The 24,271-nt window shown below is 31.5% G+C and overlaps 1 protein-coding gene and 1 long non-coding RNA gene across 2 annotated transcripts in view; both read right to left on the reverse strand.

Annotated features, from left to right (window-relative positions):
• The window catches only part of DNAH14 (dynein axonemal heavy chain 14), a 347,573-nt gene that overhangs the window by 250,408 nt on the left and 72,894 nt on the right, over positions 1 to 24,271 (reverse strand). The window contains 4 exon segments of the mRNA XM_074264888.1: positions 453 to 800; positions 1,325 to 1,488; positions 14,650 to 14,711; positions 16,117 to 16,367. Of these exon segments, the coding sequence (XP_074120989.1) occupies positions 453 to 800; positions 1,325 to 1,488; positions 14,650 to 14,711; positions 16,117 to 16,367 (825 nt within the window).
• On the reverse strand, positions 3,529 to 5,349 carry LOC141539616 (uncharacterized). Its single transcript, XR_012481339.1, has 3 exons — positions 5,120 to 5,349; positions 3,656 to 3,707; positions 3,529 to 3,568 (listed from the first exon to the last, which is right to left on the reverse strand). It is a non-coding gene; the product is annotated as an uncharacterized LOC141539616 (long non-coding RNA).

Here is a 24,271-nt window from a genome sequence, read left to right on the forward strand (position 1 = left end):
CCATTTCAGATGGGAATGAGTTTCAAGTGTTGCCCTCATTTTCATTTTTTTCTTCCTTGTTTGAAGTTTTCTATGTATTCAACTTACTTATGGGGTTCTTCTATCATAAAGAAAACTGTATGTTTACAAGTTGAAAATTGGTCTCATCATCTTTGAGATACCTGCCTAAACTATTCTAAATTTTTGAGGAAGTATCTATGAGCCAAAAGATTGAGAAAATCTTTTAAGTACACCTGGATCCTTTATTGTCATGAGGATCCCAGGCTAAGGTTTATATCGCCCAAAGTGTGACTATGTAGTTAGGTATAACAGTTTTCTATGGGGAGTAATGGAATTAACAAAAGTCTAAATATAAAAAGCATTTGTCACTACAGGGGAACATTTTCTAGACATGCTAATCACACTGCATATTCTATAACAATGTTAGTAAAGAACATTAGCAAACTACTTACTTCAAAGAGGCTTGTATTCTTTTTTTGAATAATGGTCTCCAACAATGTATGGCTCATTTTAATGACGTCTTCAACATATGGTAAGCAGCTTGATTGATATTCAAGACTCACAACTTTGATAATATTAATGCGTTTCTCAATAGGCATATAAACAACGTCTCTAAAATAGTCTGTGTATACATCCAAGATATCTCTAAAGTCATTTGAGGTTAAATGTTCTTGTATTTTTGATATTTTATATGCCATTTTCTTTGCTTGTTCTACCATGGTACAAAATTGAAGAAATCGGTGGCTATAACGTTCAACTCGTGCCATTGAATTACCAATAATGGTCAGAAGTTTTACAATCTGTGAATAAATTATTAATGGTAAATTAGGAATTATCATGAACACCAAGGATGCTGCACTTTTTAATATTTTCTATTAAATTTAAATTTATTCACTTTGGAAAGTCAATTTCATTAGGCCAAATTCAGGACTAAGTTTTATCAGGCTAAATATCAGTTCTAAACTGCTATAGAGAAATGGTCAGACTAAAATTTCTTTTTTATATCACTCTTCCCAGAATGGTAGATTTAAAAATTACAACGATAATGACGATGATACCTAGCATTTGCTTAACACTTGCTATGTGGCCAGATCTATGCTTTATAAATATTATTTCAGCTGATCCTCACAACAATTCTTAGAGGTAAGTGTTTTTATTTCTATGTTATACATGAGGGAAACTGACTTGCCAAGCATTACACAGTGTCTGAAGCAAGATTTGAATTCGTTCTTCCTGACTCTGGGCTTGGTACTAGCTTTGGATATTTAGTAATTCACATCTTATTTTGAAGAGTTTTTTGTTTATTTGTTTTTACTAAACTCACATTGTTTTGATAAAGAGGATCCATTTCAAATAGGACAGAGTAATTTGGCCATCTGATCAGCCTTTTCTGTCTCTCCAATTCTTGTTCACTAGGTACTTCCATAGTCATAGGATCAAAGAAAAAGATAAACAGACGCTGATCTTGACTGAAAGGAATGAAACGAGCTAAAAATAAATAATTTAAAAATTAGTAGTTAGGTCCACATTAGCAATCTCATTTATAATAACTCCTAAATCTTATTTATAGCATCTACAGTTACTAAGAAATCGAGGTGGTGAACTAAAATATAGTATGTATTTGATGGAGGGAGGGTCTTTAACACTAGATAGATTTATATTTGGGGGAAAATGGGGTTACAGAAGTTCTTGGGTAAGGGAATGAAACAGTGAAAACATTTCTAGGGGAAAGTTCTGGAATAAGTTGGTATAGGATTCTTGAGCAGGGGTAAGAGTATGAGCTAGAGAAGGAAATGGCAACCATGACAATATCTTTGCCAAAAAACCTCTAATGTGTTTATCCCTATCTTTATCCTCTTTTACTTGACTATCAAAGGATTAAAATGTGTTCATTTGGGGCTCTTTTTCTTCATCTCTGACAAATATTCAAAAAATTCTTCTGAGATTTCTATACTAACTCAAATCTTTACTTCCTATTTTCAAAGATAATGTTTTTGCTTAATCTCTGATCTCTCCCAACCAATACTACAATAATCCACTAACTATTCTTTTTTTCCAGCCTCATTCTTTTTATCCTCCATATGATTGACATATCAGCTGCTTAAATGATCTTGTCACCTCCATTATCTTTTTTGTCAGTTTATTCATACAGTTTCTAAAATAATGTTCCTTCACACTTTTTTATCTGACCTGATCTTCACATAATTATCCTGGCTCAAAAACTTTGAGTGATTTTCTATTGCCTGTAAGTAAAAAATTGAAGCTTTATGATCATTGGCTCCAACCTGCTTTTAAAGACATACTTTGCTTCATTCTTTTTTTACAGATTCTATTTCAGTCATATAGGCTATTACTGTTCCTTGATCTTGTCTGGCCCTGTCCCTTTTTTTTTTTCATTCACAGGATCACAGATCTAAAACTGACACAGTTATCAAAGTCTATCTAAACTACCTCTCATATTATAAGTGAGGAAACTGAAAAAGTTGAAAAGGTTTTTCTCTCCTAACATGATTCATAAAGAAATGTGTATTAAAAATTAATGTACATATAAACCAGAAATAAAGAAAACAATAAAAACATTTTAAAATATTCTCACAAAGCAGTATAGGGAAAGAGAAAAAAACAGGGAAGTTGTAGAGTGAAAGAATTCTGAATTGATTTTCAGATGTTCAAGTACTTCCAGCACAAACTTGGATAAGTGGCTTTTTTTCTTTTGGTCTCAGTTTTGTAAAACCAGTTGTTTGGGCTCAAAAAAGCCAATATGAGTTGCAAATTTTGCAAAGTGTTTTCCTCAAAACCACCTTGTGAGAAAGAATTGTAAGAATTGTCACTTCCATGTTAGAGATTAGGAAAGAAATTAAATAATTCATTAAGGGTCATACAACTAATCAATGCCTGGTTCAGAATTTAAACTCAGATCTCTGTTTAGTCACATTCTCAATGAAGATTTTGGATATATATTATTAGTTTGAGAATGCTACAAAATGCATTATGTAAGAATTTGTCTTCTCTTATTTTCCTTCACAATCTCTATGACCATCTTTATTTATATATTGTTATTCAAAGGAAATCAGGTAAACTTTTAGTTATAGGCATCAGTTTGTAGGCCAGTCAATCAACAAGCACATATAAAACACTTATTATGTACCAGTTACTATGTAAGTGTATGGGATGCAAAAACAGACTCTCTTAAGAGAAGGCAGAAATAGTAGTGAGTAAAAAGTCACAAGAATGAGCTCTGTGATACACCTCATTCTCAAATTAATTGATCTCACCAGCTTTTCATAAACCAGAAAACATGAAATTGTATCATGTTCTCCAACATTCCATACACTCCTTATAATTTTGATCATCTGCTATACACTGTTTCTTAGTTTTTCACCTTTTTGCATTATGAAAAAGTCAAATAGAAGAATTCTGTGAACACTAACAAATATACATATTGTTCTAAAATTAAAATATAAACATACTTAGAGTTTTTTCAAAATTATTTATCACTTCCTGAATTTTCTTAGAAAATTCCAATCTGTTGGGAGTTAGAAAGAGATTTGCATGGAATTCTGGAATTCTATGAAAGAAAATAATAGAGATTTTAGAGGAACACAGTAAATGATGTAAAATAGTTTTTTCTTGGAAATAATTTTACAATACTTACTCTGTGAGCTTGATTGGGTGACTATCTTCTTTGTCTGTTGGAGATGTTTCTTCTATTTTTATAGGTAAAAAGAAAGAGTAAAAACTAATTGGATCAGCAAAATGAAAGGTTGTTAAACATGAATAGAGAAGAAATTAGTATTAGTCAAAAAAAAAGATAGTTCATAAATGACAAATAAATTTTGTTCTAAATCTATTTATGATTGTTTTTAGGATATATTTTAAGTCAATTTACTAAATGTATGCAACTTCTTATATGCTCAAAGTATGTAAAAGAGAAACTTTTTCATTTTTATTTTTATTTTTTGTACATCTTTCAGCTCTTATTTCATAGAATCATAGGATAGCAATCTGGATCCAGAGTGGATTTTAGATGTCATCTAGTCTGATGCTTTAATTTTACAAATAAGCAAAATAAGATCTAGAGAGGCGGAGGAGGAGGAGAAGTAAAGGAAAGAGGAGAAAAAGTAGAAGAAATAGCATTCCCTAACTTCTGCTTGAATTGGTAAGATACCAGAGGGCAGCTATTACTATACTATTATGGTTAAGACAGTTAATACAAAATGATCTCTTAAAAACCTGGTTCACTATTATCCACAAATACACACAATATCCATGGGAGTCACAGAGGTTGTGGGTATAGCAATAGCATTTGAATCTAAATTATCTCACTACTAAGCCAATGATATTTCTAGTAAGACTATTTAATATTTAAGGATTTTCATCTGGAACAGTCTTGTTTATATTTTTTCAATATTTCAAAAGATATGTAGTTTTACTAGTGTAAATATACCTTCCATCAATGTAGCTACAAGCCCTCTTTATCATAGTAAATGGACTTTACTAGTTACCATTTGTTAAGTCTCATTCCTAAAGAACATCTGATTAAAAACCTGGGATCATAAAAATATATCAAGTCCAATACCTTCATTTTAAAGATGGGAGAAATGAGGTAGAGAAAAGTTAAGAGATTTGTCCAGGTTCATGTAGCTGTAGGTGTCTGAGATAGGATTTGAACCCAAATATTTTCATGACCAAGTCCAGAGCCTTATCTATTATGTCATGTTGCCTATCTTCCCCCTTACTGGTAGAAAAGTAGAGGGCTATGCGTGCAGAATATAATACATATTGTCAGATCTAGAGATTTTGTTGAATTGATTTTTCTTAATTGTTTTTCCTTACTTAATAGAGAATATTAAATGGAGAAGGTGGGTATATTAAGAAATGACAATGGAGTAATTTCTTAACCCCCAAATCATTCTTTGATGGTCAACTATATTGTGAGGATCCTCTGATCTCAGGTAGCCTGGAATACAGGGACAGACACATAATCTCCTCTAGGGCTTATGACTGAATTATTTCCAGTTTGATGGTATCTGAAAAGCTGGTAGAAATTTTGATAATTTTGAGTTGCCTCCATGCTAAGCTGAGACAGAAGGCAAAATAAGGTGCCCATTTTTCTTACCAACAAATTTTCCTTCATCTTTGTTTTGTAAAACACGTCTTGATCTTGGAATTTTGGAAAACAATTCGTCTTCCTTTTTGGTGGGTGTGTGGGATGGATCATCTAATTTAATTTCATCCAAAGGTTCTTTTTTCTTAGGTGAAACATCCTTCTCATCCAAAGATTTTCGAGGGGTTTTCAAATGTATTTGTACTTCAAATACTGGCTCACTTTGCCTCTTTGACTCTTTTCTCAAACTGAAATTCTTAAACATGATTTAGGAGACATAATAAAATGTCAGTGATAGAATAATTTGTATTTAAAATCTTTCAAAACTCAAATGACACAGTAAAAGATATTATAAGACTGAGTTCCAGCCACTGAATAACACATCAAAAGTTCTACTCATTCATTTTGGTTCTGGATCATCTATTATATACCTTAATTTTATACTTTAATTCACATATAAACACAAATTAAAGAATTACTTCCAAATCATCCATACTGAATAAGAAAATAGTTCAAATTGCATTGTGATGAACAGCATTTTGTTATGCAAGTTCTATCTTTGTATTAGAACTATTTTGATACAGAATATCCAGCTGGCAGACCACATTTTCATATAAATCCTATACTAAGCACACTGTAAACAATGTTCATTGTAGTTGTAGATTATTATTTAAGTATGTAGAATACTTTAACATGATGCTGCAAAAAATGAAAAAAATATATTAAGTTGACATTTTGATTAAAATCTCCATTCTAAAAGTACAAGATAGGCAAAAGTCAAACCTAGATTCCAAGTTGTTTAAAAAACACATAAGTTTTCATGGAATGAAAGTTAAATTGATTAGCAATGTTATATATTAGTCAAAAAGTTGTAATTTTTAGCTGCATTAAAAGAGAAAGAATTCCTCTTCCCTAAATATATTCCAACAAATATTTTAAAAAACAAAATAATGATCAAGAAATCCAAAATTGCACAAAAGATAGTTAGAAATTTGTATGCAATGAAAAAAAGGAGTCCCATCAGCAAAGCCAGCAGGAATAGAAGTTTGTTAAGGCTTTCTTTGCCCAGAGAAAGTGTAAGACTATCTAACACCTGGAGCATTTTATTGGGGAAAGAGATGAAAAATTGACTTTTTTGTTTATTGAAAAAAATTTAGTTTAGAAATAATCATTATACTCCAATCACTGTACTCTTTAAAAAGTATGACCAAATAAAAAATCCGAATAATATATTTTAAGAAACCACACATGAAAACTGCTCAGATCTATTGGAACTAGAAGACAAAGTGAAAAAAAAAGTTACCAGTTATTTCATTTAAAAACCTCAAAATAAGTTGTCCCAGGAATATCATAGAGAAAATCCAGTGCTTTCAGATAAAAGAAAGAAAAATACTAACATCAGTTATAAACAGTTCAAATATTAAAAAAAAAAACCCTGCAATTGGAATCACACAATTTTGGTAGCAAGAACCATATAGAAAAGAAAATCTTGGAATACAATATTCCAAAGGATAAATGATATAGATATATCAAAAGATATAGAGTGAAGAACTTATTCTCCAGTAACAGGCATAACAATACAAGAAAATAAATGAATATTCTCTATTCTGTCTGTGATTAAAGAGATTAATAAAATCTTCGAAATTAAAACAGCCTAAAGGAAAGAGAAATGTAAATATATTTGAGCAATTGGAAATCTTTAAATAATGATTGAATGCTGACATAAACATATGGGGAGAAGAAACAAGGATCCCCTCCAGGATTTATATAAGGAATTGACTAAGATCTGGGGATAAATTTTTCCTTCTGTTTTGATTAAGAGAGAGAAAAAAGAGAAAAGGAATGCACCATGAAAAATTTGAGGAAGACGACAATTTACTATTTTGTATTATTATTATTATTTTTTTATCAGAGAGAGGGTTCCATCCTGCGTGGGGTGAGGGATGGGATTTAAAATAACTGAGGTTAAAAAAAGGCATCAAAATAAATTACATTTTGAATAAAATAGAATAAGAGAGTTATAATAGATAAGAGGTCAACAGATATGAATAAAGTTCTCAAAAGAGAAATTGTAAACTATTAACAACTATGAGAGACTGCTTCAAGTCACTAAGAAGAGAACGGAAAATAATATAACTATGATGTTTCATATTCTTTGGCAAAAGGAAAAAAAATCCAAAACAATTAGTGTGAGAGGGGCTACAGGAAACTAGTCACTATAATAAAATAGCTCAATTTGTGACAATTCAACTATTCTGAAAAACAAGTTGAAATTACATTAAAAAAAAAAAAAAAAAGAAAGCTCAGCCCCAAAATCCTACTATTTAGCATTGATCCCTAAGGTCATTAAGGATCAAATGATCTCTCATATGCCAAATTACTCATGGCAACACTTTGTGAGGGAGCAAAGAAATAGAAACAAAATGAGTCCCCACTGATAGGGGAAATAGCTAAACACACTGTGGTAGAGAAATGTAATTAAATACTATTGATTCATCAGAAACAAGGAATATGAAGGATTTAGAGGGGTATGGGGACTTGTATGAAGAACCAGAAAACAATACATACACATAGACAGATACTAAAGTGATTAAAATGAAAACTAAATTGAATTGAACTGAAAGATTTGTATACTAAATTCCAATTCTACAACTGAATGAATTGTATGACTCCATGAGATGAGCTTTTCACTCCTACATGACACAGTAGTGCTTTTAAGGGAGAAGAAGCACAGCATTTGATTGCTAGAACTAAAATAATTCCATTACAACAATATTTCTATTCAGCATAAAATATTTCTAGGGCACAATTATTTGCTAATTTGTTTCAACCAGCATTCAATAAAGCCAAATTTATGCAAAATAACAAAAAATGCAGATGATTTGACTTTTTGTAATGAAATTTGGTTTACACATAATATCATTATGACAATACCTAATTTTAGGGGACATATTACTTTATCTGTGTGCTATGTAAATGGACTGTGATGAACTCTAAGATTTGAATACATTACTTATTGCTATGACTTCCTTTATATAATGCTATGTTCCCAAAAAGAATTTAAAAATAAATTGTTCAAAATTTATTAGGATTACTATTTATAAGAAAATTGTGTAAAATCCCCCTACTTCTCTCATTTATATATTTTACAAATAACATCATTTGTGTTCAAAAACAACACTACTGACCAGAAATTATCAAAAGCAATGTTGTATGATAATATATACATTAAAAATAAAAGTCATGATGGTTGCAACAGAATTTTAAGATGTAACTATAGATATTTCGAGTCATCAAAATACTCTATCACGATCAAAAAATTCTTCCTTAGAAATCAACTTTGACTAAGATTTCTTGATCATTTTCCATAAAAAGTAGGTATTTTTGTTAGACAATATAGTGAACAACTTGCATGAATTATTCTACTCTGTGTGCATGTGTGTGTATGTGTGTACATAAAATATGTGTACGTATGTGTATAGATATGTTTATATGTATATGATCATGTAGTAGTTATTACATTGGCTTCTTGAATTTTATCCAATGGAATATAGACAAAAAGACTGCCATGAACATGATTATACTGTATGTACCATATATGGAGAGGATAAAAAGGAAAGGAAGTTCTATAAAGAAATAGATAAAATCTTCCAAATCAAATTATCACATTTTTGGACATGGGTGATTATAATGTAACAGAGGGAATATTTAAAGATCTGAAGAAATATATTGGAAAATATGGATCGATATGATGGATTGAGAGGAGGATTTCCCTCTCATATTTTAGTTTAGAAAACTGAACTCCAAAGGAATTAGGTAATTTGCCCTATGCCATAAAGGTATTAAGCAGCCACTGTTGGAATCTAAATCTGGATCCTCTAGCTCCAAATACATTACTCTAGAAGAGTTAAAGACTGGCAACAAATAATGGAAGAGATAATTATGACAATGACAGATGTTAGGAACAGAAAAGACGAGAAGTAGTCAATAAATAACATCTACAAATAAATAGGAGAAGAGTGAGGTAAGAAATTTATAAAGCCTTTTTAATGACTCCCCAATATCTTGCTGAAGCAAAGACCTGTCTTCTTAATACCAATAATTTACCAGAATTCTTATATGATGAGGAGACATGCTATACAGTTTCTGAAATATTTAAAGTGTTATCCTATGAGCAGCCTGCATCACAAAATAAAGAAGGATTTTTGAAGATTGGCATCAGATATGAAGGAAGTAAAATATCAAGAAGATATGTGATTAAAAATACTGTTTGGTTATTTTGTAAGTGCAAAGGAAAACAGTGAGAGATAGAGCAAACTGTCAGGAGGAAAGAAAAGAAAAGACTCAAGCATGATACCCTCAAGCAAATTTGTGGAAGAAATTGGAAAAGAGATGAAAAGCACAGATAGTTATGAATGGATTGTAATTTGTATCACTTCTAGGAATTTATGAAACACAGATCCATTTGAGTATTGTGTTTTGATTTGACTGTATTATGGAGAAAGCTAACTAAATAAATACAAAAGTATTATCAATGATTCTTAAGGGAAGATTATGGTTTTCTAAGAAATTTTACCTAGCAGAAAGAGTAAGAAGTTACTTAAAATTTAAGGATTGATTGAAGATCCTACTCAAAGTATTAACTATATAAGCTTCAAGATCTTACAGACCATTACAATTTAGTATTGAGAAAACTAGTATAGCCAACCACATTACAGTTCAAGGTCAAGTTGTGTAATCAGATGCTCAGTCTCCATATTATTATTAAATATGCAGCATAAGTAGTATGCTTATCAAAATAAAAAATATAAAATTTTATATGCATTTAATATGTATGAAAAAACAGGTAATAAATGTCATTAATCATGTGGCTTTATAATGAGAGATTAAATGGCTGTAAAAAAAGAAAAGAAAAATTCCAGATATGTCTTCACATCTAGCAAGAAGAATTTAGGGTTGGCCAGATCCCAGTATAGAATCATAATAGTTTTGGAGCTTAGAAGGATCATAGAAGCCTTTGGATTTAATCTCTTTATTTTGCAATTGAGGAAGCTGAGACCTAGAGGGCAAATAACTTGTTCAGAGAGTCACATAGCTAATACGTTTGTAAAGCATCATTCAAAGTTAAGTTTTCATGACTCTAGGATCAGCCCTTTATCCACTATATCAACCTTCTTCTATTCAGGTGAGGATCATCATCCATCTCTCTGTCTTCCATTAGTATAGTTTCTTTATTCATTTGCATCATGTGTTTTCAGAAAACAAGGGTTATTTTCCAATACTTCTATATTTATTATTAAAATTCAACATCTTTACCACTTTTTGAACAATTAACCCTGAATTCCCAACCCTGTTGAAAAATCTTCCTCCCCATAAATGCTCTCTATATATCAAATCCCTTAATTTTGGGGGCCTAAATAAATACCAAGAACATGTCTTATGCTATTTATTAATAATGTAAAAACAATGAGACAAATATAATTGTTCACAATTCGACCTTGAGAAAGATAAAAGCCAAAGTTGCATCATTATAGCTACAAAATCCTTCTCAATTCTGGAAACAGTTGTACTAATTAGCTCTCTAGGAACAGAAAGTTTTAAAGATATTCTTTATAATATTTCTTTGCAAAAGTTAAAACAGTTCTCTCAGGAAGGAAACTTTTCCTTCTCTTTTTCACTGTAGTGTCTCTCTTGTGTCATAATAGGTAAATTTCCAGAATGACTACTAAAACTATTTGAATCTCAATTTCCCAACACTTCTGAAAGATTCAATAGCAGAGAAGGACTCTGGGCAGATGACAGTAGGTCAGAAAATCCAAGGTTTCCAGATCTCTCCCACAAACGAGACAACAGTACCTCAAGGTGAATATAGAATGGTAAAAATAAATAAGATTTGGGGCATGATAGTGGTCCCCCAAAGAAGATCATTAGAAAGATACCAAGGATGGAGGCCTGTGTAGAGTACAAATACCTCCAAGTTAACTCTGCTGAAATAGCAAACAGCAAGCTGTGTGATTAGTGAGATTAGGAGATAGACTTGGTCCCAGCCACAGAAATATTCCCCTCCTAGATAGTGTAGAAAATCTGGCATCTGAGTTGGGGAAGACTGTTGGAAACTCTGAATATGAGGGTAGGGCCAGTTGTGCTGCTGAGACACAACGCTGGATAAGAAGGAACCATCTAATTCCTAGTGAGTGCAAAAGCAGTGGAGTAGAGATACTGCTGGTTGCATGCATTTAAAGGAGGGTAGAATTCTTGTTTTTTGTTCCAGGAGAAAAGGGAGAACAAAAGGACAACTAGAAGCCAGAAGCTTCATCCTGTATACTATAGGACTAGAGGTGATTACATCACTGATATGAATTTTTTTTTTTAAACGAGCAGGCAAAGGAGAAAGAACCCAATCATAGAAAGTTACTATTGGAACAGAAAAATGGGATTCATCTTCAGAAGGAGGACATTGTACCAAAAACAAACAAACAAAAAAAAACCAAACCAAACCAAACCAAACAAAACAAAACAAAACAAAAAACAAAAAACAAACAAAAAAAACACTCTACCCAAAAGAGTAATGTTGTTTCATCAAAGAGACAGAATTAAAAAAAAAAAAAAAACTTTAAAAATCAGAGTGAAATTGAGGGGAAAAAAAATAACAATCGGAGAAAAATAAGATTATGAAAAAAAGTCAACCAATTAGAAAAAGAGAGACAGAATTAAGGGAAAAATGTCTCCTTGAAAATTAGAATTTGGCAAGGGGAAGACAGAAAAGTTATAAGATATAGAAAAAAGGGGGAAAAAAGAAGAAAATGTGAGATATAGGAAAAAAATTATCTGGAGAACATATCAAGAAGATAAAACATAAGAATAATCAGACTATCTAAAAGTTCAATTAAAAAAATAATATAATTGATGAAATATGATTTTGTGGTCTCCTGCTTTTAGGTAGCGGGGGCTTCTATTCTGGCAGTGAGTCAAGAAATCCTGGGTCTTTTGGTTTGGAAGTATGCCTCAAGAAACTCCCACAGCCAATCTGTCTGATTCTGAATAGACAATTTGTCAGTTCATTGCTGATTGATGATCTGGTCAGTGATAATCAAATTACAGAGACCACCCCTCAATCTGGAGACTACCCTACCTTTGGGTCATAGAATTATCATGCCAATGATAGACTCCTTAACCCTATCCTTAGGCCATATGATTAGCATATCTATGGTAGAAGCTGGATAAAATGATTCTCCTTGGTTCTATTTCTTTACTGGATTCCCTTCGAATTCAGTATGTTTTGCAATGGTGCTATGATTACTTTCAATAAACTTTGTCCTTTTACTAGGAGATGGGTTCAAGCCTGAAAATTCTTTTGAGACACCTCACAATACTTGACCTGTGACCACATTTAAGGTCATACAAGACCTACCAGCAGCTACATTAAAAGATGGCAGGTCTTGGAACATTATATATCAAAGAACAAAAGAAATGGAGTTGAGCCCAAGAATATCATATCCATCCAAGTTATGCATAATTATGAACAAAAAATAATTGGATATTCAATGAATTGCCAGACTTCCAAAATTTTGTTGTAAAAAGACCTAAACAAAAATTTGTTATATAAAATCTATGAGAAATATAAGACAAACATCAAAGTCTAAATAAAAGGGATTCAATAAAGACAAACCTGTTTGTGTTTGATACATGGAAATGTAAATCATATAGCTAAGATTATAATTATAAGTAGGGAGTTCAAAAGAAAGATTGAGGTAGAGCTCAGTATGATATGATTCTAAGAGGAAAAACCACATACAAAAGGTAAAAAAGCACACCTTTTTATATATGAATGAAGTGCAAGAATTGACACAGGAATTAGATAAGGCAGGAGGCTAGTAGTTGTCAGTCTCCTTATGAGTTACTTTCATAGAGAATGAATTAAACAAGCAACAATACATATATATCTACAAGGGTTTAAAAGTCTTCCAAATTGAAAAAGAAATAAGAGAGTAAGAAAATTGGGATGAGGAAGAGAATAAGGAAGGAATTCTTCCAAGAAGCCCTACTCTCATCAGATCTGGTTAAAGAGAGTATAACATATACATTTTTTCCCTTTATTTTTTCCTTCCTTTCTTTTTCTTTTTTTTTTTTTTTCTGATGCAATTAGGGCTAAATAACTTGCCCAAGGTCACACAGCTAGAAAGTGTTTCGTGTCTGAGGTCAGATTTGAACTTAGGTCCTCCTGATTTCAGGGATGGTGTTCTATCCACTGTACCACCTGCCTGCCCCCAACATATACATTTAAAAGGGAATAAAAGTCTTCTGAACTTATAAAGAAATAAGATGATGATGGAATAAATTAAGGTGGGGAGTCTAATGATATGTAGAAGAATGAAAAAGGATAAAGAATGAGGAAAAGGGTGGGTGGAGAGGATAAGGGTGGGAGCTATGGAGAAAGGTAGGTTAACAAGGCAAGATAATCAGTGGAAGTAAAGGACAAGAGGGATAGGAAATAAAAGATACACAGAAATATAATAAAGATCAGAAGTAGAATTTATTAGATTAAAAAAAGCAGTAATCATTGATCTCAAAGATAAAGCTAAAATAGATTTAATCAAAAGAGAAAAATAGGTAAACTGCACTAAATGTCAACTATTATTATTCAATATTGTTTTAGACTACTTAAAATAATTAGGAAGTATAAGGTTGGAATATTGATGTAGCATAGAAATCTACCATATGTATTTATGTATGTGTAGGTATGTATTTATCTATATATGTATACATATAGATATATTTAAATATATCTGTGCTTAATAGCCTTTGGGAGAGGTAAGGAAGGTAGAAAAAAGAATAAAGTAAAAAGCGTATAGAAGAAAACAAAAGAAAACCTATAAGGAAGCAAAGACAAGATAGAAGGCTCTGAATACAATGTGTAGCATTTATTATACAGGCTTTCTTGAAATAAAAAAATTTTTGTTTTATATTTTGAATTTTCAAATATACTTTGAATATTTGAATTTAATATCACTTTATATTTTGAATCCTCTCATTTTTTGCTGTGCACGTGGCAATATTTTTTCTTTTTCTATTTTGTATTTAAGTTTTAGACAAATAAATAATTAACATTAAAGAAAAGATTCAATACTAACATCTATAGTCTCTGAGAAGAAGCTATCAAAGTTAGTGGTATACAGAAATATTGTTGGGGTCTGTTATGTAAAAATAGCAATATGGAAAATATATATTTTATCTAATAATGTCAGTTAGCTGCCTTGAGTGATCTACATGGATTTACTAATTCCTCCATTTGCTCACACAGTGTTGTCTGACCACTTCAAACTATCATCCAGAGTACCTCCCTTTATCTTCTGCATATCATTGCTAAATAAAGCACATGTATTAATTACACAAACTACAACTTTTCAATGTCTGGGGGAAAATAAAATTCTTAAACCTAGTCTCTAATTCTTATTTCAACAAATTAATTTTTATATTTCTCATAGATCATTTTACCTTTATAACATCATCTTGTGAAATACTGATATCAGTTTCTGACTTACAGTTTTCTTCATTATCATTCAAATTTTCTGGCACTTTGAACAACACGCTCTCCCTTGTTGCCCTACATTAACAAATAAGAAAAACTGGAGATAACTTTCAATTTTCACATCCCAGTAAAAATTTATTTAATTAGAAATAATAAATTTAATTAAAAACAGTAAATACATACAAGTTGTTTAACTAGAAGACAGACACACTAATTAAATTTGCTAACATAATATGCTTACAAATTTAAAAATTTTTAAAGAATATCTTTGCTAATTATCTTCAAATATTACAACATGCTTTTCTTTTATTCTGTTGGTATTTACTTTTGAATCACATGAGATTTATATTTTGTTACTATCTCTAAGAAGAGGTTATATGGAGTGATGAGAATAATACTGGTTTATGAGACTGAAATTCTGGTTTTTAGTTTTTATCAGTTCACTAGGACTGTGTACTAAAGTCTCTTTGAATTTTGTTGTTTTTTTTTGTCAAGAAAATAAAGGGATTGGACTAGTCTTATGATTTAATTCCATTTGATGTTTTTATTTATTAAAAAAATCTCTGAACCTTTAAAAATAGCCACAACTGTTTTTAATTTTGTTCAAACTTCCAAAGAACTATATAGTAGAATGATGTGCTGAGTTATACTATTATCACTTTGACATACATTCAAATGAGTCAAAAAGGGCAAAAATACATTTAAAGGATAGAAAGTAGTAATGAAGAATTAATTAATGGAACAAACTTTTCCACAATTATTCTACCATCATAAACATAAGTAGCAAAATCCCCCAAAACTTCAGCTTTTAAAAATGTTTAGAGAAATACAGATCATTCATGTATAAATTTATGATTTAAGTGTATTTATATTATTACATTTTTATAATTGTTGTCTAAGTCTGAGATTTCATCAGCTTGAGTTACTCCTGGTATGGATACTCCTTTCAGTAATCCAGAACAACAATACATGTGCCACAGAGTACTGTCTAGGCCACTGAGGAATTGTGACTTTCCCATGGTCACACATAGCTAAGTGAGTGACAGAAACAGAATGTGAACATAGGTATTTCTGATTCCAAGGCCAGTCCTCTATCCAGTATTGCTTTTACATAAAGACAATACCACTTCCAAAAATATTTGGAATAACTGAATCAAAAACTATTTCTTGGGGTTGAAATCTTTTAAACTTTGTAATTGCTCTAATAGCCATGCTTAGAGCTAAAATTCGAAGAAACTTTTTACCAAGCACACAGACATACAATAAAATCAGAGTGAAATGAATTATTTTAAATTTAGAAACAAAATAGAATAAAATTTTGTGAAAGAATATACTTGGTTAATTTCAGTTATCACCATAAACATAGTTAGAATAGAATTTTATGAATTTTCAAAATATTTCCAGATGGTTCTCTCAAAAGCTTTTCAATATATTTAAAAGTTATTGCATATCTATAATATAAGAAAAATGTAGAAATTACTTTATGAGGTCTTTATTTCGTTTTTCTGTTGAACATCCTACTCTGCAAGATTTACTAAGGAAGTCCAAAAATAGTTTGGCTGAAGTCTGCACCAGCTGTCGGATCAGTTCTTGGAATATGTGGTCAACTAATTTAAGAAACTTTGAAAATTTTTCTATCATACGGCGGTGTGTAGGTGCCTTCATATGTTCTATCTTGTTTTCAAGTGGTTCACACTCAAAGTAACTTTTTATTCCATTCTTTTCTGCAGCCTTTAAGCAAATTTAAAGGAAAATGACAATTTCTTTATTTCTTGAAATATCATAGTCATTATCTTGTAGTATTTTTAATCCAAATAATGTAATAAAATAAAACTTCATAAATTTAATTTAAAATTCACTGAAACAATATGCTGTTTTAAACATCAATCTAAAGAAAAACTATTACTACATATTTTGAGAAATACATCTTAAATCAGTAAATCACTTTTGAACAGTTAACTCAATTCTCAGATATCAGATAAGGAAATTTCAAGAAATATCTTAGCTTATCAACTATATATACAAAGGCTTTCTGTTTTGCACATATAAATAAAACTCATGCTTTCAAAAACAAAGAATGTTGATCACAAGTGGAGAAGGTTCAAGAGGTCCTAGAAATATTTTGAAAAGTGTGAATTTCATAAAGAGCTATTTAACTGATGTTTTTAAAAATTTCCATTAGTTCAAGGGCAATGAAATAAAGGCAATGTTTAGACAGCCTGATTTGGATGAAGAATCACAAAAAAGGTCAAGAGGAAGCAGTCTGATATAAGAGAAGTATGAAGAAGTTAATCAACAGTGTCAATGATTGCAGAGAGGTTAACGACAACAAGATTAAGACATTGTATTTGACAATGGAGATCATAGAAAACTAAGGAAAGAGAAATTTTTGTAGAACATAAGGTTGAAAGCTGAATTTTAATGGGTTAAGAAGAGAGTGAGAGGAATGGGGGTACTTATTGTCTATTCAGAAGTTATACTCATGTAAGGGAAATTCAGGATCCAGATAGGGAAGCATGATAAATTACAGTTAAGATGAATGGATGGAGAAACAAAAATGACTAGCACTATAGTATACTATATTCTACATGGACCGAAAAGTACAATAGATAAAAAGTTTGGAAAATGAACTACAGTATCTGGGCTAAAAGGCATAATACAAATATGTCAACTTGATTATCTAAATATTTATAAACTTCTATTCTTCTAGAAATAGTGCAAATAATAACATCTTTACTTGCTTTATTTATAACTTTATCATTCAAAAAGAGGGAACAAACAACAAGGGAAAATGACATTCTGGATCTGTGATTATCATAAAAAAAAACTGGTTTCTAGGGGCAAAGGGTCAGAATATTGAGAAAAAGTGATCACCTCCTCTTAAGAAGAGGATGTAGTAGAAAAAGAAAAGAAAGTTGAGAACATTCTATCATGCTATCTCAATTGAAGAGGGGCAGATTTTTAATAATGTAGAAGAATAGTAAGTAGGACATAGACCAAAATTCTGTTGCAGAAGTTCATCCAGAAGAGATGAAATGCTCTCAGTAATAGAATTCTGAAGACACAAGAAAAATCAATGCTGATGAGAACAAAGAGGTATTGTCTAAAGACATCTCTTCAACTAATTAACATTTTTAAATGAAAAGAATAAGAGGTACTGGGCTAAACACTGATACTGTAAAAATAATGTTAAGAGTACTAAAGTTCAAAATTAGCAGAGACTAATAAGGAAGGAAATTCCAGAGGTTTTACTGTTTTTGTTGGTTTTTTGTTTTTTACAATATATGGGAGAAAAGAAGAATAAAAGCAGGAATCATTACTAAGGATGGAAAGGAAACTGATAACTGATGACAAAGAGAAAACAAACATGTTCAATTCTGATTTTGCCTCTAGTTTATCACTCCCCCCCCAAATGATCTTTGGGCTAGAAAGTACAAAACAAAAATGGGTTATTATCCAAAATAAATAAGGCAACCTCAGGCTTGTTGCCTTTGACAAATTAAATTTGTTAGTAAATTGTGTATGGCTCTTTAAAATCTCATTTGGAGTTTTCTTGGCAAAGACATTGCCAGTGGTTTGCCATTTGTTTCTCCAGCTCATTTTACAGTTAAGGAAGCTGACATAAACAAGGTAACATGACTTGCATAGGATCACACAGCTAGTAAGTGTTAGAAATTAGATTTCAACTCTGAGGTGGTGTCAGTTGTATTTGAAAGCTCACAAAGAAAGGGAGAAGTATTGGAGAATTGGAGAAAAGCAAATATTCCAATTATCAAAAAAGGAAAAAAAAGATTATTGGTAATTTATAAATCAGTGAGTGACTTTGACTACATTTCTTGGCTAAATTTCAGAATCTATAATTAAAGGAATGTTTGAGTGATGATTTAGAAAAAGAAGTAACATTTACAAGAACCCAGCAAGATTAAATCACACAAAATTCAATTGATTTCTTTTCTGGAAAACTATATTTTGGAAATGCTATTATGGAAAAGATACATAGGTAGAGAGACTATAATACAAGACAATTTAAAATAGTTTCCCATTCAGTAGAATGGTCAGATTCAAAGAATAATTATTGGTGATTTGATGTCAACTCTTCTGAGTAATCTTCCATAGATTGTACTAGATATTCTATTCTTGGAACTGTGCTGTTAAATACTTTTAATCAATGGCTTAAATAAGAGTCCAGGTTGTGTAGTTGTCAAATGGCAAATGTCACAAAGATGTGAAGAATAATTAATACTGAGGATAACAAGAAACAACCTACACAGACCTCAGTGGGATAGAACATTGGACTGAATATATTAAGACAAAATGGTCTAGTGATAAATAAAGGAATTGGATTTGTGGGTGGCTTTTTTATTTCAAGCAAGTGTAATGAATGAAGATTACAAAGAGGTAAATTTAAACTAAATGTCAGGAAAACTTTCTTAACAATTAGAACATTCCAAAAGTGGACTAGGGAGGTCCCCATCAGTGGAGATATTCAAACATGACTACTTCTTAGGAAAGAGTATGGAATAAGCATTTGTATAACACTGATTGCATACCATGCTCTGTGCTAAATGCTTTTATAGATATCATCTTTTTGATGTTTTAATAAAAATATTGGACACACTGAATTAGCTGTTCTTTGTGAGATATTGCTTAGAAGAATCCTGACATCCCTTCTAGTTCTGCAATCCTGCAATTCTATGAGGCAAACTTAATTTCTGGAATGCTAAAATTAGAAAGATAGTTTAATAGATTTATTGAAATATCAAAATGACTTTAAGACTATTTATTAAATTTACTTTAATATTTAAGGTTATAAAAAGAGCCAAAATCATGTCCTGGAAAAACATCAGAATGATTAAAAATTTTTATTTCAAAGCAAAACTTTGAAACTAAAAACAAAAAAGTAGACAATTTTTTCAGTGAAAAATGAAAAATATGTAGTTTAATTTATGAAGAATAAATAGTGTTTCCACTCCTTAAAAATAGATTTGGTGAAATGGAAAAAGAAAACTCCCTCCAAAAATAGAATTGGTAAAATGGGGAAAAATCCAATGAACAAAACAACTCATTTGAAAGTTGAACTGGCCAAATTCAAAAGAAGGTAAAATAGCTTACTGGAGAAAATAATTCACTAAAAATTAGAATTGAACAAATGGAAGTAAATGACTCAATGTGACATTAAGAAGCAAACAAAACCAAAATAAAATAAAATAAAATAAAATAAAATAGAAGAAAATATAAAATACCTCATGGGAAAAGCAACTGATCTAGAAAATAGATTCAGTATCAACAATCTAAGAATTACTGGACTGCAAGAAAACTATGATGAAAAAAAAAAAGAGGCTATACAACATCTTTCAAGAAATCATCAGGGAAAACTGCCTTGATGTCCTAAAACCAGAGGGTAAAATAGACATTGAAAGAATCCACCAGAGACTTCCGGCCAAGATGGCAGAAAGGAGGCACACATCTGCTTAAGCTCCACGTTTTCTCTCAGAATTTATTTCATGACAAGCCTCAGAATTAGTGCCTGTTCAGAAAAAACCCCACAAATAATTACCAACAGAAGACATCTTTGAAATTCACCAGAAAAGGTCTGTTTTTGCTCAGGGGCAGGGATGAACAGTTCAAGCTCACAAGCAGGGAGAGTGAGGCAGGCAGCTCACACTGCACAGACCAGAAGGGGGAGGGGTGAGATCTCTGCCATTTCTGCAGAACAACTTTTACCATATGTGTGGATATTCTGTCTTAACAGCAAGCCAGGATCAGAAGAGAAGCTGTAAACATAGGAGGTAAAGACTAGCACCCCAAAAAGCTAGCGTCTCTCGGGATCTGCCCACCCCCACCCAGAATGACTCAGTGTGTTCTTAGAGCCTCAGAGTATCAGAGCGCAGTCGCAGCACAGTCATTGTTGTCCTGCTAGTGCTTCACTGCTGCCCCCTACAGTCTATAGAGGAAGCCCAGTAACACCATCCAGCCCCCCCCCAAATAAAAAGCAGACTACATTTGTTTTTCTTGTTAATTTGTTTTCTTTGATTCTTCTCTGACAAAATGAGCAAAAAATTTAAAAGGACTCTAACCATTGATAGCTTCTATATGGATAGAGAGCAGACTTGAAACCTGAGGAGACTAAAAACAGACTGTCTCCAGAGGAATCCCCAAAGGGGGATATGCTCTGCTCCTCAATACACAAAACTTTCATATTGGAAATCAAAAAGGCTCTCATAAGAGAGCTAGAAGCAAAATGGAAAAAAAGAAAGGGAAGCTTGGCAAGAGAATATGGATATGCCATCCCATTCATTTAAAGACAGAGTGGATAAAGATATCAAATATTTGAAAAACAAAATTAGTGAATTGTAAAAAATAAACAACTCTAAGGAAAACAGAATTAGTGAGTTGGAAAAAGAAAATAACTTTCTAAAAAATAAAATTGACAAAATGGAAAAAAATTCCATAGAATAAATCAAGTTACTTAAAAACTCAATTGGACAATTAGAAAAAGATTTTTAAAAAGTGAGTGAAGAAAATACTTCATTGAAAATCAGAATTGAACAAATGGAATTGAACACCTCAAGGAGACACCAAAAATCAGTCAAGCAAAACCAAAAACATGAAACAATGGAAAAAAATGTCAAATACCTTTTTGGGACGATAACAGACCTGGAAAATAGATCCAAGAGAGACAATCTGAGAATAATTGGAGTCCCTGAAAAATATGATGAAAAAAAGAGCATGGACACTATTTTCCAGGAACTTATCAAAGAGAACTGCTCAGATGTTTTAGAAACAGAGGATAAAATAGATATTGAAAGAATTCATCAATCACCTACTGAAAGGGACCCTAAAATCAAAATGCTAAGAAATATAGTGGCCAAATTCCAGAACTATCAGATGAAGGGAAAAATACTACAAGCTGCTAGAAAAAATCAATTCAAATATAGTGGAGACACAATAAGGAATACTCAGGATCTAGCAGCATCCACATTAAAGGATCAAAGGACCTGGGATATGATATTCTGAAAGGTATGCAGTCAAGAATAACTTACCCAGCAAAAATGAGCATCTTTTTCCAGGGAAGAAGATGGACATTCAACAAAATAAATGAATTCCATCAATTCTTGATTTAAAAAAAAAAAACAAACAAACAAACAAACAAACAAAAAAAAACGGATCTAAACAAAAAGTTTGATCTCCAAATACAGAACTCAAGAGATTCCTAAAAAGGTAAAAAGAAATCTTGAGAACTATATTTCTGCCATAAAGATAAAGAACACATGTATAATTTGCTCTAGAAACTAGAGGTGGAAAGAAAATTATACCAGAAAAAAAGGTAAAATGGTGGTACTACATCTCACAAAGAGGCAAAGGTAACCTATTATATCTGAGAGAAAGAATGGAGGGGGATGAACATAGTGTGTATCATATTCTCATTAGAATTGGCTTAAAGAGAAAAATATAGACATATTCGATTTATGATGAAACTCCTTCCACTTCATTGAAAAGTGGAGGAGTAAGCTGAGCAGAAGGGAATACAGAAATTGTGAGGAAAAGAGGCAAGATAGGGGGGAGAAACTCTAAGTGGGGGAGGGATATTAAAAAGGGAGGCCTGTGAGAAGCAAGTGGTACTCACAAGTTTAATACTGGGGAAAGGGTAAGGAGGAAGGAAAGAAGAAAAGCATAAGTAAGGGTTAACAAGATGGCAAGTAATACAGAATTCATCATTTCAGCCATAAATGTGAATGAGGTAAACTTCCCCATAAAGAGGAAGCAATTAGCAGACTGAATTAAAAGCCAGAATCTTACAATATATTGTTTATAGGAAACAAACCTGAAACAGGTTTAATAATCCTGAATAAAGTCCAGATAATCCAGAATACAAGTAAAAAGTTGGAGCAGAAGAAAAATGCAAGGGTAACTATCCTCATCTCAGATCAAGCAAAAGCAAAATTTGATTTAATTAAAAGAGATAAGGAAAGGCATTATATCTTGCTAAAGGGTAGCATAGATAATGAAGCAGTATCAATATTAAACATATATGCACCAAACGGTGCAGCATCTAAATTCTTAAAAGAGAAATTAAGAGAGCTGCAAGAAGAAATAAACAGCAAAACTATAATAGTGGGAGATTTCAACCTTGCACTCTCAGGATTAGATAAATCAAACCACAAAATAAATAAGAAAGAAGTCAAAGAGGTAAATAGAATACTAGAGAAGTTAGATATGATAGATCTTTGGAGAAAACTAAATGGAGACAGAAAAGAGTACACTTTCTTCTCAACAGTTCATGGAACCTATACAAAAACTGACCATATATTAGGACATAAAAATCTCAAAATCAAATGCAGTAGGACAGAAATAGTAAATGCATAATTTTCAGACCACGATGCAATGAAAATTACATTCAATAAAAATAAAAAAATAATTGGAAACTAAATAATCTCATACTAAAGAATGATTGGTTGAAACAGCAAATCATAGACATAATAACTTACCCAAGAAAATGACAATAATGAGACATCATACCAAAATGTGTGGGATGCAGCCAAAGCAGTAATAAGGGGAAATTTTATGTCTCTAGAGTCCTACTTACATTAAAATAGAGAAAGAGAAGGTCAATTAAATAGGCTTGCAACTAAAAATGTTAGAAAAAGAACAAATTAAAAATCCCCAGACAAACACGAAACTTGAAATTCTAAAAATGAAAGGAGAGATTAATAAAATTGAAAGTAAAAAAAAAACGCTATTTAATTAATAAAACTAAGAGTTGGCTCTATGAAAAAACAAAATAGACAAATTCTTAGTAAAGGAAAAGAGGAAAATCAAATTGTTAGTCTTAAAAATGAAAAGGGAGAACTCACCATTAAGGAAGAGGAAATTAGAGCAATAATTAGGAGTTACTTTGCCCAACTTTATGCCAATAAATTCGATAACTTAAAGGAAATGGAAGAATAGCTTCAAAAATATAGCTTGCCCAGTAACAGAGGAAGAAGTAAATTGGTTAAACAATCCCATCTTAGAAAAAGAAATAGAACAAGCTATTAACCAACTCCCTAAGAAAAAATCCCCAGGACCAGATGGATTTACATGTGAATTCTACCAAACATTTAAAGAACAATAACTCCAATGTTATATAAACTATTTGGAAAAATTAGGGATTGAAGGAGTCCTACCAAATTCCTTTTATGACACAGACATGGTATTGATACCTAAAGCAGGTAGGTTGAAAACAAAGAAAATTATAGACCAATCTCCCTAATGAATATTGATGCTAAAATCTTAAATAAAATATTAGCAAAAAGATTACAGAAAATCATCCCCAGGATAATACACTATGACCAAGTGGGATTTATACCAGGAATTCAGGGCTAGTTCAATATTAGGAAAACTATTAGTATAATTGACCATATCAATAACCAAATTAACAAAAACCATATGATAATCTCAATAGATGCTGAAAAAGCATTTGATAGGAATAAATGGACTATTCCTTGAAATAATCAGGAGCATAAATTTAAAACTGCCAGTAAGCATCATATATAATGGGGAGAAACTGGAACCTTTCCCAGTAAGATCAGGAGTGAAACAAGGTTCCCCACTGTAATGTTCTATTGTCTCTCAATTATAATCCTTCTCTGGGA

This window comes from Sminthopsis crassicaudata, chromosome 4, assembly GCF_048593235.1.
Source record: "Sminthopsis crassicaudata isolate SCR6 chromosome 4, ASM4859323v1, whole genome shotgun sequence".
NCBI lineage: Eukaryota > Metazoa > Chordata > Mammalia > Dasyuromorphia > Dasyuridae > Sminthopsis > Sminthopsis crassicaudata.